The following is a 16,350-nucleotide window of genomic DNA, read 5'->3' as shown; positions in this document are numbered from 1 at the left end:
CTTTGCTTTACTCAAATAAAGTGCAGAATCTTCTTTAAGGGTTTTACTAATAATTAGAAATAAGTTACAAAAGTCCCCAAATTTTCACCATGTTTTTTCTTTTTAAATTTTTTTTTAATGTTTATTCATTTTTGAGAGACAGAGAGAGACAGAGCATGAGCAGGGAAGGGGCAGAGAGAGGGAGACACAGAATCTGAAACAGGCTCCAGGCTCTGAGCTGTCAGCACAGAGGCCAACGTGGGGCTCGAACTCATGGACTATGAGATCATGACCTGAGCTGAAGTCGGACGCTCAACCGACTGAGCCACCCAAGTGCCCCTCTTCACCATGTTTTAATCCTTGACTGTATGCAGAAATTCCTTTCAGTGCAAAAGAGGTTGGAAGGTGTTGCAAAATTGGGGAGTTAGAAAACATGCTGGCCAAAAGGCCTCAGAGCAGTATTTATCTTTTGTGAATTCACTTAGTTTAGGGTCCAGCCTTTGCATTACTGGACCAGACATGCTGAATCATGTTCATTAGAAGCTTGTGTATAAAAATAAAAATACCAATGTATTAATTTACAGTGAAAAATGTAATTGTCATAGGAAATGGCTATTTATTTCATTTGGCCAAGCCGTTCTCTCATTGTAGAAAAACCATATGGAAATTAAAATAATATTCAGAACTGCACTTATTGAGAAAAGTAAAGGAATAATAGGTTTAGTTGTATGACTTAATAGAATCACATAAAACTTTGATAGACCAAACTACCTCCACTATTAGAACAAGATAGGTTTTGTACCTGCTCAGGAGACTTTCCCTTTAGACAGGGATCTTGCCAAATTATTTACTTCCCAGGCTTTTTTTGTTTGTTTGTTTCTTGGCTAAATTCCTGATTGAGGCATTCCTGCTTTAGGTATGTTACTGCTTTCAGTGAAGTCTTGGGCTGGCCCGAGAGGCTTATTTCTGCTTTGATCCACTCCGCAATGACCTATAACAGAATTCATACAAGACAATCTTTAAGGATTTGGAGAAGACCTTACCTATAGATCCCAAATACTGTTTTGCATAGGTTTGCATGCTAGATGTTCACAGGAAGTCCTCAATTCTTACTGCTGAGCAAAAACAGTAAGTAAATGATAGAGAAGCAAATCATAAATCGCTCCCAATGCCAGACAGCGTGGCACATAGCAGACATCCTCAAATCTAGTAAACGAAATATGCAGTTCCCTATTCCTTCTGGCTAAGGCAATTCAGAAAAGCATTACAGAGCACGTCGTCTGCCAGGCTGGAAACCCTGCCAGAATGCAGCTCTTGCCTCACCTCTACTGGAGGACTCCGCCCTCCCTTACAGCTCTGCTCCAAGCCCTGACCATGGGTCAGCACGGACTGAGTAAGCACCAACTGGAAAGGCCTCGGTCCTAATTTTATTTCACCACTGACAGCACCCACTTCTAACTGAAAAAACAGCAAGACGAAAAATGGGTAAAAATAAAAAGGTGAGAAGAGAAAACGGGGGAAAGGTTAGAAAAAAAAACACCCCAAAACACCTTTTAGCAAAATACAGCTGCACTGGTCAGCACTGGAAACTCATCTCGGCACCCTCAGTCTCTCTAGGGAGTCAGGCCCCAGTTCCGGGATTCAGAAACAATAACAGCAGCGTCCAGATAACCATGACCGCGTCTGGTACTCAGGCCCACTGGGCCTGGAACTCGCAGGGCGCCCCGCTACACAGTCCGACTCCAGGGCGAGCAAGGGCGCAACACCAGCTCGACGGCGGCGGAGAAGCCGCGAAACCGAGCAGCCGCACCGCCACAGTCTCTCAAGGGGCCCAGGCTCCCGCCGAGACCCGCCCGGCCGTCCGGACCCCCAACCCCCTCGGAGAGAGGGGGGCCGCTCCTTTGACTCGGGCGCCTCGGGTCGCGGCCGCCCTTTCTCAGCCTGGCCGCGTTCCTTCCGCCCTAAGAGGGCAAAGAGTCCCACGCCCTCGCGTTTGCCTGCGCCCGCGAGCCAGAGCGCCCCCTAGGAAGGAAGCCCGAGAGGCGGCCGCGCCTCTGCGGCGATTTTATTAGCGCACGGTTGGGGTTGCCCGGGCAGTCGACGAGCCGGGCTTCCCCGCCCCTCCCCCTCTTCCCCTCCGCCCCTCCCCGCCCCGCGGCCGGAACCTCCCTGCGGGGCGGAGTGATACCGGCGGCGGCGTAGAGCGCGGCGCGGCCGACAGGGGCGCCCGGGACTGCGCGGGGCGGGCGGAGGGAGGAGGGGAGAGAGGCGGGGCCGGGGCGGGTTGTTGTGAGGCGACTGCGCTACTGCCGGACCGGGGCGGTTATGGCGGCTCCGTATTAACACCCTCCTCCTCCGCCTCCGCCGCCGCCGCCGCCGCCGCCGTCTCCTCCTTTTCCTCCTCCTCCTCCTCTCCCTCCCGCCCTCACTCGTAAGCCATCTCCCCCTTCACCCTGACGCCTACCCCTTCCCCTCACCTTTCCCCCTCCCCTCTTCTACCATGCCCGGCATGATGGAGAAAGGGCCCGAGTTACTGGGGAAGAACCGATCGGCCAACGGCAGCGCCAAGAGCCCGGCGGGCGGCGGCGGCGGCGGCGGCGGTGCCTCGTCCACCAACGGCGGGCTGCACTACTCGGAGCCCGAGAGCGGCTGCAGCAGCGACGACGAGCACGGTGGTAGCCTCGAACTCCTCCCCGCCAGCCCGCCTGCCCCTCTCCCTCCTCCCCTCCCCCAGCCCCCTCCCCTCGCCGCGCTCCCGCCCTCCCTCCCCTCGGAGCCCGGGCGCTGCGGTAGCCTCGAACTCCCGGTGCAGTGCAGCAGCACCCCCCACGACCCCCGTCCCTCCGCCCTCGACCAATCCTCCGCCCTCGCCCCCCCCCCCGCTCCCCGCCCCCATCCGCTGCCATCTCCCGGAGTGCCCGGAGTTAATATCTTCCCATCCACCCGCCTCTTCTTTCCTCCCTCCAGCAATTTTTATATTTTATTAAGTGTCTCTTCGTTTTTCTTCTTTTCTTTCTTTTCTTTTTCTTTCTCTCTCTCTTTTTTTTTTCTTTTTGGCATTGCTTTGCAGATGTTGGGATGAGAGTCGGAGCTGAATACCAAGCTCGGATCCCTGAATTTGATCCAGGTAGATATATTTGTTTTAAGCAAAATCCTTTCTCCCCTTTTCTGGGAATGGCTTAGGGTGGAAGGGCGGGCGAGGTAGGGGTCCGGGTGTGCGGTTGGGAGGGGATGCGGGGCTGGGATGGGCAGGCATCTGGCGGGGAGGCTGTCAGGCTTGGCAGGGCTGTGACACAGGGCGTGTGGGCAGATGTGTGCATTGCAAGGTTAACATGGTTCCTTTGGAGGCCACTTGCCCGCTGGTGGCATCGCCTTTCTGCCCCCATGAGCCTGGGGCGAGGTCGGAGAGAGCAGAGGGAGGCGGCCCTCGGCGGATTCGGGGGTCCGGGGCTGGGAAAGGAGCGGCTCCTGGGCCGAAGGCTGGAAGAGAGGGTGTGCGGGCTGCGTGTGGAAGAGCCATGCAAATGTCAATTGCCACACCGCCGGCCCCGGGGAGCGGAGGGCCGCGCTCCGCAAGGGCGGCGGATGCCGGGGGCTGCTGTCATCGGCCGAAGCCGAGGGCGAGCCCTACCCGACCCGCGCGCACACGGGATTTTCTTTTCTTTTCTTTTCTTTTTTTCTTTTTTTTTTTCTTTTTGGCTAGGTCGAGACAGCCCTGCGGAGTGTAGGAGCCGCGGAGAGAAAGGGATGGGGGAAGGGGGTGGGGAGAAGCCAGAGGCACACCTCGCCCTCGAGCCAGCCCTAGGAAGTCAGACCACAGGACAGTGGCTGCAGCTGCCAAGGAGACATTTTCTCCCGAGCAGCCAGGTTCCAGCGTCCTCTGCCAACCCAGCTTGCGGGCTCCCTGTCTACTTTTCTCCAAACAGGCTCTCTGGCGGTCACGGGATTTCAGTCTGGACGGGGATTGGGCGAGAGTTCCGCATATGGAGGCGCCCTTGCTGGAGCCTCCCGGAGTGGAGCGGGTTTCCTTCCCCCCACCCCAGACCCTCTTCAGTGCAGGCTTTGGACAGACTTTGAAGGAGCTCCCCCATTTTTTTGTTTTTCTTTTTTGTTTTTCTTTTTTTTTTCTTCACTTCTCCCTTACAGTTGATCAGTTTTTGCCCATTGCCCGCTTACAATAACATTGTGTCGAACTCTCGAGTTCTGTATTAGATATTAATTAATATGGCTTACTTGTATTTTGGGGAAGGGGTATAGCTTGTTTGCTTCATTATAGGGTGTAGATGGGTATTATCGTTCTTCCCCTGCCCATTACGGCAATGCGAGCTATTTACCAACCATTTGAAGAGTTTTAGATAGCAGCTCCTCCTGTCCCAGGGGAGAGGATAAAATAATGAGTGTTAAAAGGATTGTCAAAGCAGTCTGTTTTTCAGTAGGTAAAAACAATGATACAAGAGCTCTCACTAGATCTGGGTTGCCTTCTAAATGACATAGCTGTTAATAGATTTTATTCAGAAGCTATCAAATGTGTGTGCTGGTGGGCTTAAATAATTTTAAATGTTTTGTGAAATTAATTTTGTTTATTGATGCAACTAGTAGGTGGATGACACTTTCACATTACTATGCTGCCTCAGGTATTGACATTTGGAAAAAGCATGCTTTGGCTTAAGATACATTGATTTCAGTTCCCAGCTGTTTAATTTTTGCGCTCTGAGCAAGCCAGTGGCCTTCCCTGTTCCTTAGTTTCCTAGCTGTAAAATGGAAATAAAAAAACTTCATGGAATTCTTATAAGGAATACATGACTGGGCATGTGGGAGTTACTCAGTAAAGGTTAAATTTCATAATTAGGAAGAATGATTCTGCATACACTTATACCTTTCTGATTTGGGGCTTTCGTTGGTACTCTGCTTTTTGGGGAAATGATAAACTTACAAATTAGAACTCAACAGTCAGAACTGTTCATATGTTAATAAACATTTATCTTTTTGCTCCATTAGGTAGGTTTATATTTCATAGACAGCTGTACACAGGTAGATTAGGTGGTCTTGTGTGTAAAACCCAGGCTTCTTGCTGGAACCCATTTATACATGCCATGGCATAGACCACTGTAAAGGTTTTCTTTTGTTTTTTTGCTTTTTAGTCATATTTTCAATCTACTTAGGTTACAATTGATACTCTTTATTAGAATAAGGATATATGTCCTATTTTAAAACCTCATCTAGAAGTTTTCTCCTTAATCATCTGCAGAAGAATACTGAGCCCAAGGACACAACTAAAACCAGTTATCATTTAAACCTAGGTGGACTTTTCTATAGCCATCGTAAGCAAATCTTGTCAAACAAATGAAGATTATCAGTTGTTAGATACTTTTTATGAGGAAGTATTGAACCTCTACACCTTTCAACATAGTACCATTGTCTATTTTATTCTGAGTGTTGTACTGTTGTGTGAAGTTTCTACTTCATATCAATTCAGTGTAATTCGCTGAGAAATTAAAACATTTCATTGGAAAAAGGAAAAGAGATCTTCATTAATTAGTGATAGAAATTGAGAAATGGTCATTTCCTGTCTCCTTTTCTCTTCTTCAGAGACATCATCTTTAGTCTTGTTAACCACTTCATAGAGTTTATTCACCAGTAACCATGCAAGCTATTTGGAAGAAAAATTCCTTAGCTACCAAGATTATTATGATCAGAATATAGGAAAATTAAAAGAGGATTCGTGTGTGTCTGGAGGATATTTTTATTGGGGGAGATGATAGTGATGGTAGAAATCAAACACAGAATGACTTACCAAAATGGGTATTTTAAAAAATATGAGGGGCGCCTGGGTGGCGCAGTCGGTTAAGCGTCCGACTTCAGCCAGGTCACGATCTCGCGGTCCGTGAGTTCGAGCCCCGCGTCAGGCTCTGGGCTGATGGCTCGGAGCCTGGAGCCTGTTTCCGATTCTGTGTCTCCCTCTCTCTCTGCCCCTCCCCCGTTCATGCTCTCTCTCTGTCCCAAAAATAAATAAACGTTGAAAAAAAAAAATTAAAATAAAAAAAAAAATAAAAAATATGAGAAGAAGTGTGATTTAAGTTGGAATTACTGAATATAGGAGATTAGGAATAGTTTATGTTAATTAACAGATCATTGCTAAAAAGACCTTTATAAAAATTTACTAATTGGATTTGATTATTTTCTTAGGTGCCTTTTTTTTTTTTTTTAGATTTTTCGCTAGGTCTTCCCAACTTTTATTTAGTGCCTCCTGACTATTCATCAATCAAGGAGGAGCAGTTTCCTGTGGCGATTATAGCCTCAAATCGTATTGTATGCCTCTTAGTTAATAGGGCCTAGTGACTTCGATGACCCATCTGATGTATCCAGACCTTTGTTTTCTCATGTGTCAATGGGAGATAATGTTAACTATATCATAAGATTAGGTGAAAATTAATGTCTATAAAGCAGCGGTCTACAGATGTTTTGTTTGTATATCCATAAAAGAATTTTCAAAAAAAAGATTTTCTTACATATTTTTGACATCTATCACTTGTTGCTCTGTTTAAATAGTTGAAAAACATTATCTCCAGTGTATTGAAAATATTAACACTTTGAAATAAAATTGTTATATCCTTATTTTAAGTGTATGAGATTAAATTTACTGCAGTAATATGATAATATCTATTTATGAAAAGTATGAAATGGGGCACCTGTGTGGCGCAGTCAGTTAATCTTCCAATTGACCTCAGCCCAGATCTAGATCTCTGTGTCATGAGTTCAAGCCCCGCATTAGGCTCTGCACTTGGTGAGGAGCCTACTTTGAAAAAAAAAAAAAAAAGAATGAATAGGCTCACAGTCTGAAAGTTTACATTTTTCCTTTTTATCTTTTACATCATTTCCGTGCATTTTCCCCACAGGATTTTATATTTTTTTGCTTGAAGTGCTTTATTGATCTCTACCACTGTAATATGTATTCTTGTGAACCTAAGGTTCTAAGTGTTAAGTCTCTTCTGATTTGAATGATTACAATTATTGTGTAATTGATTGAAATTGTAATAGCTATGATGCCTTGAGTAAAGGAGAGCCTTGCAAACACCCTTTGTTTGGCACTACGGAGGTTTAAGATTTTAGGCAGTGTACTCTTGTCAGATGTGGGAGGGGGTGAGAGCTGCTTTTTTAAGTGAGAGAAGGTATTTGTGAAGAGGGTCAGAGTAGAATGAGTATACAGCTTAGACTGCAGGTGAGTTCTTAGGCAGATTTTGTGGGAAAGGGAACATAGGGAAGTTAAAGGGAAAATTGATTCCCATAAAATCTATTTATGCTCATGTACTCCTTGGAAAGTCTTTATTTATCCCAGTTTGAAGGTGGTGAATTAAATCTATAAATTGCAGAATGTTAAAAAATATTTGGTATGGGGGCACCTGGGTGGCTCAGTCGGTTAAGCGTCCGACTTCGGCTCAGGTCATGATCTTGCGGTCCGTGAGTTCGAGCCCCGCGTCGGGCTCTGTGCAGACAGCTCAGAGACTGGAGCCTGTTTCAGATTCTGTGTCTCCCTCTCTCTCTGCCCCTCCCCTGCTCATGCTCTGTCTCTCTGTCTCAGAAATAAATAAACGTTAAAAAATTCTTAAAAATATATATTTGGTATGTCTTAATATTCTCAGTATTTAAATTCTTATTTTAGAGAGAGAATGGGGAGGAGTGGCAAAGGGAGAGAGAATCTTCAAAACAAAAATTTTTTTAATGTTTATTTTTGAGGGAGACGGCATGAGCAGGGGAGGGGCAGAGAGAGGGGGAGGGGCAGAGAGAGGGGGAGACACAGAATCTGAAGCAGGCTCCGGGCTCCGAGCTGTCAGCACAGAGCCTGATGCAGGGCTCAAACCCACAAGCCATGAGATCATGACCTGAGCTGAAGTTGGACACTTAACCAACTGAGTCACCCAGGCACCCCTAAAGAGAGAGAGAGAGAGAGAGAGAGAGAATCTTAAGCAGGCTCCATGCTTAGCATGAAGCCTGACATCAGGCTCAATCCCACAATCCTGGGGTCATGACCTGAGCTGAAATCAAGAGTTGGATGCTCAATCAACTGAGCCACCCAGGCACCCCAGGATTTAAGTTCTTTATATAGACTATTTATCCCAGGATTTCAGTCAAAATCCTTATTTTAAATGTCTTAAATCTGAGAAGAAATAGAAGATTTTTATTTTTGTACCTATTTTGAAATGTCCTATAGATGTCGAAATCCTGGCTTATCAGAATTATACCTTTGGTTTTTAGTTGTTGGTTTTTCCCAGTTGGTCTCATAAATGTACTTTATCAACTGCAGTTAAGGATATCTAAAACATTTCAAAAGGATTAAGTTTTTAAGTGTTTCATGCTTTTAAAAACCGTTTAATAATTTTGTTTTCAGAACTGTCCTGCTACTATATAGTTTTTTTACATGATGGTAGCTTGCTGTCTAGGTTTCTATTTGTTTTTTCATCTCTTTAGAAGATAGGATACTTCTAAGACTGGATTATTTTGTGGTGAGTCAAGTTTGATTCTCAGTATTATTTCTGAGTACCAGACAGTTTGGGGATATAATGTTAAATATTAGTACACATAAAAGAAAAATAACCATTGAGTTTATGTCCTTTTAATATTTTTGTTCAACTTTTATAATGGAAAGGATAAAACTTTATGGGATACAAAGCATCCTGAGGGGTACATTGTTTTTAATAATACAAGTTACTTTCTCCTCTTCTTTTGTAGGAGAGGAGTCAGGTCTGAGTTGCTAGTCACTTCAGCTATCCAATCTCATTTTCAAGGGGTTGGTGAGAGGAGGCATCAGCTGTTTGTGTTCATTTATGTTGTTATCTGATTGATACGGTGACTAGAAGCCGTTTCAGAGATAGAAGGGAACTCAAGAAAGAACTGTTTTCAATAAGCATATACTTATGCTTAGAAATGTCCTGGGTAAAGCTTACTAGATGCTGGGTACTTTGCATACATTAATTCGTAATTTTTTTTTAAGTTTATTTATTTTTGAGAGAGAGAGAGAGAGAGAGAACACTAGCAGTGGAGGGGCAGGGAAAGAGAAGGAGAGGTACAGAATCCAAAGTAAGCTCCAGGTTCTGGGCTGTCAGCACAGAGCCCAACATGGGGGCTTGAACCCACAAGCCGTGACATCATGACCTGAGCCAAAGTCAGACGGTTAACTGACTTAGCCACTCAAGTGCCCCATAATTCATTAATGTTTAAATAATACTGTGAAGTAGGTACTCTCATCATCGTGGCTTTTTTTTTTTTTTTATGTTTTATTTATTTTTGAGAGAGAGAGAGAAGGAGACACAGAATATGAAGCAGGCTCCAGGCTCTGCACTGTCAGCACAGAGCCTGATGTAGGGCTTGAACTCATACCACGGGATAATGATCTGAGCCAATGTCGGACACTTAACTCACTGAGTTACCCAGGCAACCCTCATTATCCATGTTTTAAAGAAGAGTTTAAACTGAGGCACAGACAGCATAGATAAATTTCTCCAAGATGATAAAGCTAGGAAGTGGCAGAGGTTGGATTCAAACTTGGAGTCTGGCTGTATAATGGTTACACTCTTAACCATTATGCTAAAATATCTCATTTCCTATGAACATCAATCATCTCTTAAGCCTAGTTGACACATACATGATTGAAAATGGTGAAGTCTAGTTCAAGGGTTAGGAAAAGAACATTGTGAAATGCCTAATTAAGCATTCTCTACTACCAGACATGATTACTCTCCCTTATTAGCACCACCCCCCCCTACCCCCATATTAGAAGAGCTGTTAGTCCCCACAGTTTGGATGTCAGTTTTTGTCAGATCAGGCCCTTAATTACAGTGCTAAGAATTTTTTTGGAAACTTAACTGTTATTCTTCATAGGGAAAAATACAAAAAAAAAAAAGTTTATATCTGTGTAAGGAGAGACATTTCAGGAAGATATTTTTAATTAAGATTTTCTTTAATGCAAGAATCAAATGCAAGGAAATATGTTTAAATATTAACCATGATGTGCTCTTAAGACTTGAGACTTATGGAAACCTTTGTTGCATTCCTTATTCTATTAAGTAGGATTTAAATTATCTTATTGTCATAATCCATTGTGAAAAAGGATCAGTGCCATGTTAAAGATTTGAAATTTAGAATACTCACTAGAAATAGCAGTAGATAAAAGGTTTCTAACACTTAGATAGCATGTCTGTTTTATTTCCATCAAGTGGCTGCCTGTTTTGCTTTTGTGTTTGTATTTTATGTGGTTAGAAATTTAATTTAGATCTTACTTTTGAAGTTTTTTTTTTTAAAAAAAACCTGGAATTTGTTTTCATTGAATATGAATTTTTCATAATGTACTCCTAACTTGCATTTTTGTAAATTTTCAGCTTTTATTTTTGTCCTCTTTTATTAAAGATACTTCTGACAGGGATGCCTGGGTGGCTCAGTTGGGTAAGCATCCAACTTTGGCTCACGTCATGATCTCACAGTTCGTGGGATTGAGCCCCGCGTCAGGCTCTGTGCTGACAGCTCGGAGCCTGGAACCTACTTTGGATTCTGTGTCTCCCTGTCTCTGTGCTCTTCCCCTGCTTGCACTCTGTGTGTGTGTGTGTCTCTCTCTCAAAAATGAATAAAGATTTTTAAAAAAACCTTTTTTTGAAGACCTTTATGACAAAATGCAGTAGGTTTTACTTTTCGATTCACTTGTAATTATGGTTTTTCTACTACTTTGGTAGTGTTCCCTCATTTCAGATTTCTCCATCCTTAATTTTTCCTTGCAGTAAAACACATATATTTTTTCAACAATTTTAGCTTCATATATATCACATATATCATTCTCTAACTATAATTTGTTGATTATACATATACAGTAGTGATGTGTAATGATTCTCCAAAAATTAAAAACTACTGAACTATATTAAATTATTGTTGGGTAGATAACTTCTCTAGTTTGAGATTGTAGTAGTAGTTCTTTACCCCTGGAAGTGAATGTTGTTTATTCCAAATATCTTATAACTTTATGAATGATTACAGTTGAACCTGAGAATTCTGTTAATGTTTTATGTGAACAATTTTGGAATTATTGCCATTAGTGGTGGTAGCTATCAACACCTCATAAAAGTCAGTTATGACATATTCATACACAAGTCTTCAAGTGAGTAGGTGGCAACAATGCTTCATTTCTTGATGGTTTTAATTAACTTGAATGCACCTAGGAATTAGAAGCCAGAAAAAGACCACCAAGTAATTAAAAGACAGAACCCACGGGCGTGTACTTGGCATTGGCATAGCTGTGTCAGCCTTACATCCATTCTGTGCTTAATTTACATGCAGTTCCAATAGAGCTTGATTTTTCTGACTTTTTAGATGATAACAGATTAGAAATAAACAGTAATGGCGTGCATCTATGTTAGAGGTAGACTCTCAGGTTACATTTCAACAGCATTATTAACTTTTACAGTTTTTTACTTTGTTTTCCTCTTACACAGAGTACATACTTTTATAAATATAAACTAATAAATGAAAATGCCGAAAAAGAATAGCTGGCAGATTCACAAGGAATAAGACTAAATAAAAACCTTAAAAAGCAGGCATAAGTATTTTTAAATTATGGTAATCTTGGCCCATTTAGATATGGGGCAAAACAGAAATAAGTTACCACCTGATGTATTCTCTAGTTTTTAACGTCAGAATTGGGGCACCTGGGTGGCTCAGTCAGTTGAGTGCCCGATTCTTGATTTCAGCTCAGGTCATAATCTTGTAGTTTGTGGGATCCAGCCCCCTGTTGGGCTGTCTGCTGACATTGTGGAGCCTGCTTGGGATACTCTCCCTCTCCCTCTGCCCCTTCCCCGCTCATGCTCTCTCTCAAAAATAAATAAACTTAAAAAAAAAAAGAGTTTTTAATGACCCCTAAGTAATGTACAGAAGATCAAACCAGGTTTATTACCTGCCAAGAATTAGGGCTATATAATGTACTTAAGAAAGTTTTGTTTTGTTTTTTTTTAATTTAAAGAGTGTAAACTTTATTGGGGGTAAATTTTAGTGTTTGTGAAATTTTCTTCAATTCCATAAATGAAATATTTAGTATATTTAATGTGAGCCTGTTTTCCTTCTCTGTTTCCCTGTACTTTCTTTGTCCTTTTGCAGGTACTATACTAAAATAGAGATAAAGCTTGCTTTGTTTATATTTATTTTGAATGTAAATAAAATCTATCATATTTAAAGTAATCAATTTTTTCCCCAGGTGCTACAAAATACACAGATAAAGACAATGGAGGAATGCTTGTATGGTCTCCGTATCACAGTATCCCAGATACCAAATGTAAGTTTTCTGAAATTGAATGTTATGTCCATAGGGATCTATCAACCAATTCAAAATCCAACCTATATTTGTTTTGGGTTGCTTAGATTCTCGTAAGAAAATGGTTTGCTTTTGTTTTGTTTTGTGTTTTGATGGAGGTTGTTATATTAGAATGTTTTTCCTTTTGAAAGATAGTGGGTTGATCGTTCCAATTTGTGTCAGTCCCAGGAAGACTGAAAATACCTAGGATCTGATGGCATTGCTGCTTAAATCCTCAAGCAGGGGAGGGAGTTACTATGTAGACATCTGCACAGGCTTTTCCTCAGTATATGGAGCTGTAAAGAAATGCCTTCAAACTTCAAAGACCCCACTATCATTACCATTTTAAAGAGGAAAGGGGAAAGAACTGACTTCAGCAGCCATCAATCAGGTCATCTTTGAGCTCTCCATTTCTGGACGGAGACCTTCTGGATCATTGACCATGCACTTCTTGAATCATGGTGTGGCTTTAGACTTCAATGTGATGTAGCGGACCTGATCCTTTGCGGCACATCAGATATAGGAAACGTGCAGGTAACAAAACTAAGATACCCACCCCTCCATTCAGTTATCATTGAATTTGTTAAAACCCAAACAAAAACCACCACACAATTATTCTTGCAGCTATAAAATAAGCTTGTCTTTTAAAAATATTTGCTAAATCTTAAAGATGTCCCATGATGGTTTATTTAGTCCCATGAAAATTAATGATGTCTTATATATCATGTGCATAAGTCTAAGCATACTTATTGATGCAATAAGAGAACTAAAAATGGAAAATTGAGTATTATGTTGCATACCTGATAATTCCTATTTGAGAGCTTTGGAATACCAACAAAAAAGTCTAGCTGGTAATCTAGGAATTACATGCCCTTGAGGCATTCTTAACAGAAAACACAAAATTGTACATTTGGCCTGGGACTGTATACTGAGAACCCTGAAGGAGATTATCAGGTTTCTCTGGTTCAGTTCTCATTACAAGCAAAGGTTGTCATTCATAAACTGAGCATCAGGGTATCAATGGCTTTTGCTGTCTTAGCAGTGTTTTATACAATGGTGCATTTCTTAGCAAAGTGGAAAACAAAATTCAGAAAGCCACCATATCCTGATTGTGTGGTATCCATGTAGAATGTCCTAGACTGAACATCTAGTGCAGTGGTTTTCAGCCCTGGCTGTGCATTGGAGTCGTTTGGGGGAACTTTTAAAAAACAGTACTGATGTCTAGTCTCTATCTCAAACCAATTAAATCAGAATCTTTAGGGGTGGAGTCTGGACTTACTTTTTAAAAGCTTCCTCACTGATTCTATGCATAGTCCAGGTTGAAAACCACAAGTTAACTGGTATTGGTTAGCCTTCTGTTTATAGAACTGCAAGACATTTTTGTTAAAGTTAATCAGCATGTATTTAGACCTGTCTTGTGTTTTAATGCTACGTGAAGTTCTAAATGAAATATAATATTTGGGTTTTCTGCACCAATATTTGGATCCCTGCACTAGGGAACTATATAGTAGCATCCATAAAAAATAGTTGTTATTCTAACAACATTATTGTTATAATATCTTATTTATATATTAAGCTATATTATATTGACTACTAATAATAGCAAACTCATATAAAGTACCTAAAATTATGTCAGTTGTTATTCTAAGCACTTGATGTATATTAGCTCATTTAATCCTAGGAAGAAGATACTGTCTTAAAGTGAGGAAATTAAGGTACGAAAAGGTCAAGTTAATTGCCTAAAGTCAAAAAACTAGCAGCAAGGCTGAGAATCAAGCCCTGGTAAACTAGCTGTTCTGGGATCAGAATTCTTAACCTCTGCTTCTCCAAATATGCTAAAGGAGAATTTTATATATTAAAAAATATATAATATACTTAAAAAAGGATCAAACAGGAGTGACTATATGGATTTCACATAAACCCGAGTCCTGCTGAATGTGAAATGGCAGATGTCTCAGCAATGAGGCCTTGAAATACCTAGTACATAATCATTGAAGCTGTGCTTATCTAAGTAATTCTGTTGGCTTGATTACATATGGAAGTTGAATGAAAATGGAATATTTAGACACCTTCTATATGGCCTGCAGGAAGAGCTGAAGAAAATTTAGGGATACTGAAGCACACTTAAATGTGTTATTATGTATAGCTGGCAAAACCATAGATAAACTGTCCTTTGTACAGCGATCAGAAAGGGGAAGGTAAAGACTTGGGCCAACTCTTACTACGAGGTGGGGTCTGAAACAGCTAAGTCTCTTCAAATAAAGATTGCAACAGAAAATGAAGAAATTATCCAATATTTTACATGTATCAGGCTCTATAGACTACATACCAATTGGTCTTTTTTGTACACAAAAATACTTGTGTAATGTCATTGAATTTAGTACATATGTGCTGTATAATCATAGCTATAAATCATAGTAGGTAAAATTTTAAACCAAGTAAGCTTCTAATCCTGTTCCTAGAAGTAAAAGTCTTTTTTTTTTTTTTTTGTAATGACTTCATGGAAAATGAATTCAGCTATTTTTTTCACTTTGTTAAAAAATGTAGACCTGAGAAAATGAAGTAAATAATAATTAATTGTGTAATATTGTTTCATTGCAGTGGATGAATATATTGCAATTGCAAAAGAGAAACATGGCTACAACGTGGAACAGGTGTGTAGAGAAATGTTCTGATATTAAAGCTTGCCTCAATACTTGCTGAATCCAAAGAATATCTCCTGGTTGTTTCTGTCCTAAGAAAGTGTAGTTCAACCAATTTTGTAGATACCACAAAAGTCCTAGCAAAGTCTGACCTTTCAGAATAAAGGATTTTGCTTTTATAAACACTTTTGTCTCAAGGACTTGAACATTTTTCTTTCAGTGTTTCTGTTTGTTACTCTACTGTGAGTTCTAAAAGTATCTGAAAGCCTTTAGGATGACTCTGACAAATGTTTACCAAAAAATGGAATTGTTTATTTATTTATTTATTTATTTATTTATTTATTTATTGAGTACAGGTAATTTTCTGTGATCTTTTAATCTAAAAGACCTACAAGTTAAACTTTTTATTGAAAGAAATGTTTAAGACTTTTAAATTTTGAATAAAATAATTCATAAAGAACATTTTTAAAAATCAGATAGCTTTAAAAGGACAGGGCTCCTGGGTACCTCAGTCGATTGAACGTCTGACTCTTGGTTTTGGCTCAGGTCATGGTCTCACGATCTCACGAGATCTCACGATCTCATGGTCCACACTGACACTTCGAGGCCTGCTTGGGATTATCTCTCCCTCTCTCTCTGCCCCTTTCCTGCTCTCTCTGTCTGTCTGTCTCCCAAAATAAAGAAATAAACTTTAAAGAAAATTAAAAAAAATAAAAGATCTATATAGCAGATGGTTCATTATCTCTAATAATGAGGGAATGAAGAATATGAAAAATTAAAAATGAAATAAGAGATTTTTAAATCTCTTCAGCTAATTATTGGAATGACCTTTATCAGAATTAATAGTAAAACAAACAAATTATTGATAACCTGTATTATTTGAGAATTAACTTTATAGTCTAACATGGTTAAATACTAAGAAATCATTTCTGTGAAATCGAGATGTTTATCTAAATGTAGTTACCTTTTTTATGAATTTTGAAGCCTTTGATTATATATTTTGTTTTTAATTCTTGACTTTTTGTTTAATGTTTGAGGCATTAATCCTTGAAAATGTGACAGCACATATGTTAATTTTCTTATTCATTTTAAAGGAGTATTACCAAAGTACAAAAATTAATTTTAAAACTCATTATTTAAAAAGTTGCTATATCTCTTCTTAAAAAATGAAATGTGTTAGTACCTTATAGTAAAGGTAAAGGTCTGTGACTTACTTTAATCATAGAAGGGAAAGTTGTGCAATAGTTAGAAATTACCCATTTCATGCTTTCTTATGATTTGATAAACAAGTCATTGGAGTTATTAATATGCCTCAAAAATTTTTTGTGTATATTATGATAATGAAGAACTTTAAGAAATATAGTAAATAATAAGGTTGCAATTGAGGTACTCCTTGGAACTATT

At 40.3% G+C, this 16,350-nt stretch overlaps 1 protein-coding gene and 1 long non-coding RNA gene across 6 annotated transcripts in view; one reads left to right on the top strand and one right to left on the bottom strand.

The window, feature by feature from the left end:
* Positions 1–265: 265 nt before the first annotated feature.
* On the bottom strand, positions 266–2,037 carry LOC115505184. The gene is made up of 3 exons (XR_003965937.1): positions 1,530–2,037; positions 1,303–1,437; positions 266–970 (listed from the first exon to the last, which is right to left on the bottom strand). It is a non-coding gene; the product is annotated as an uncharacterized LOC115505184 (long non-coding RNA).
* A 239-nt stretch (positions 2,038–2,276) lies between these two features.
* Positions 2,277–16,350, top strand: part of RCOR3 (REST corepressor 3) — a 52,873-nt gene continuing 38,799 nt past the window's right edge. For 2 of the 5 annotated variants that reach the window (XM_030302626.1, XM_030302628.1), the window contains exons 1-4: positions 2,278–2,651; positions 3,050–3,106; positions 12,209–12,286; positions 14,906–14,958. In XM_030302626.1, coding sequence (XP_030158486.1) covers positions 2,480–2,651; positions 3,050–3,106; positions 12,209–12,286; positions 14,906–14,958 — 360 coding nt within the window. In that variant the 5' untranslated portion in view covers positions 2,278–2,479. Of the gene's footprint in view, positions 2,655–3,049; positions 3,107–12,204; positions 12,287–12,655; positions 12,839–14,905; positions 14,959–16,350 lie in introns of those variants that run through there. The other 3 variants (XM_030302627.1, XM_030302625.1, XM_030302629.1) reach the window with 3 other exon arrangements.

Source organism: Lynx canadensis, chromosome F1 (assembly GCF_007474595.2).
Source record: "Lynx canadensis isolate LIC74 chromosome F1, mLynCan4.pri.v2, whole genome shotgun sequence".
NCBI lineage: Eukaryota > Metazoa > Chordata > Mammalia > Carnivora > Felidae > Lynx > Lynx canadensis.
Note: the sequence above shows the minus strand (reverse complement) of the source record. Positions and strands in the feature narration are given on the sequence as shown.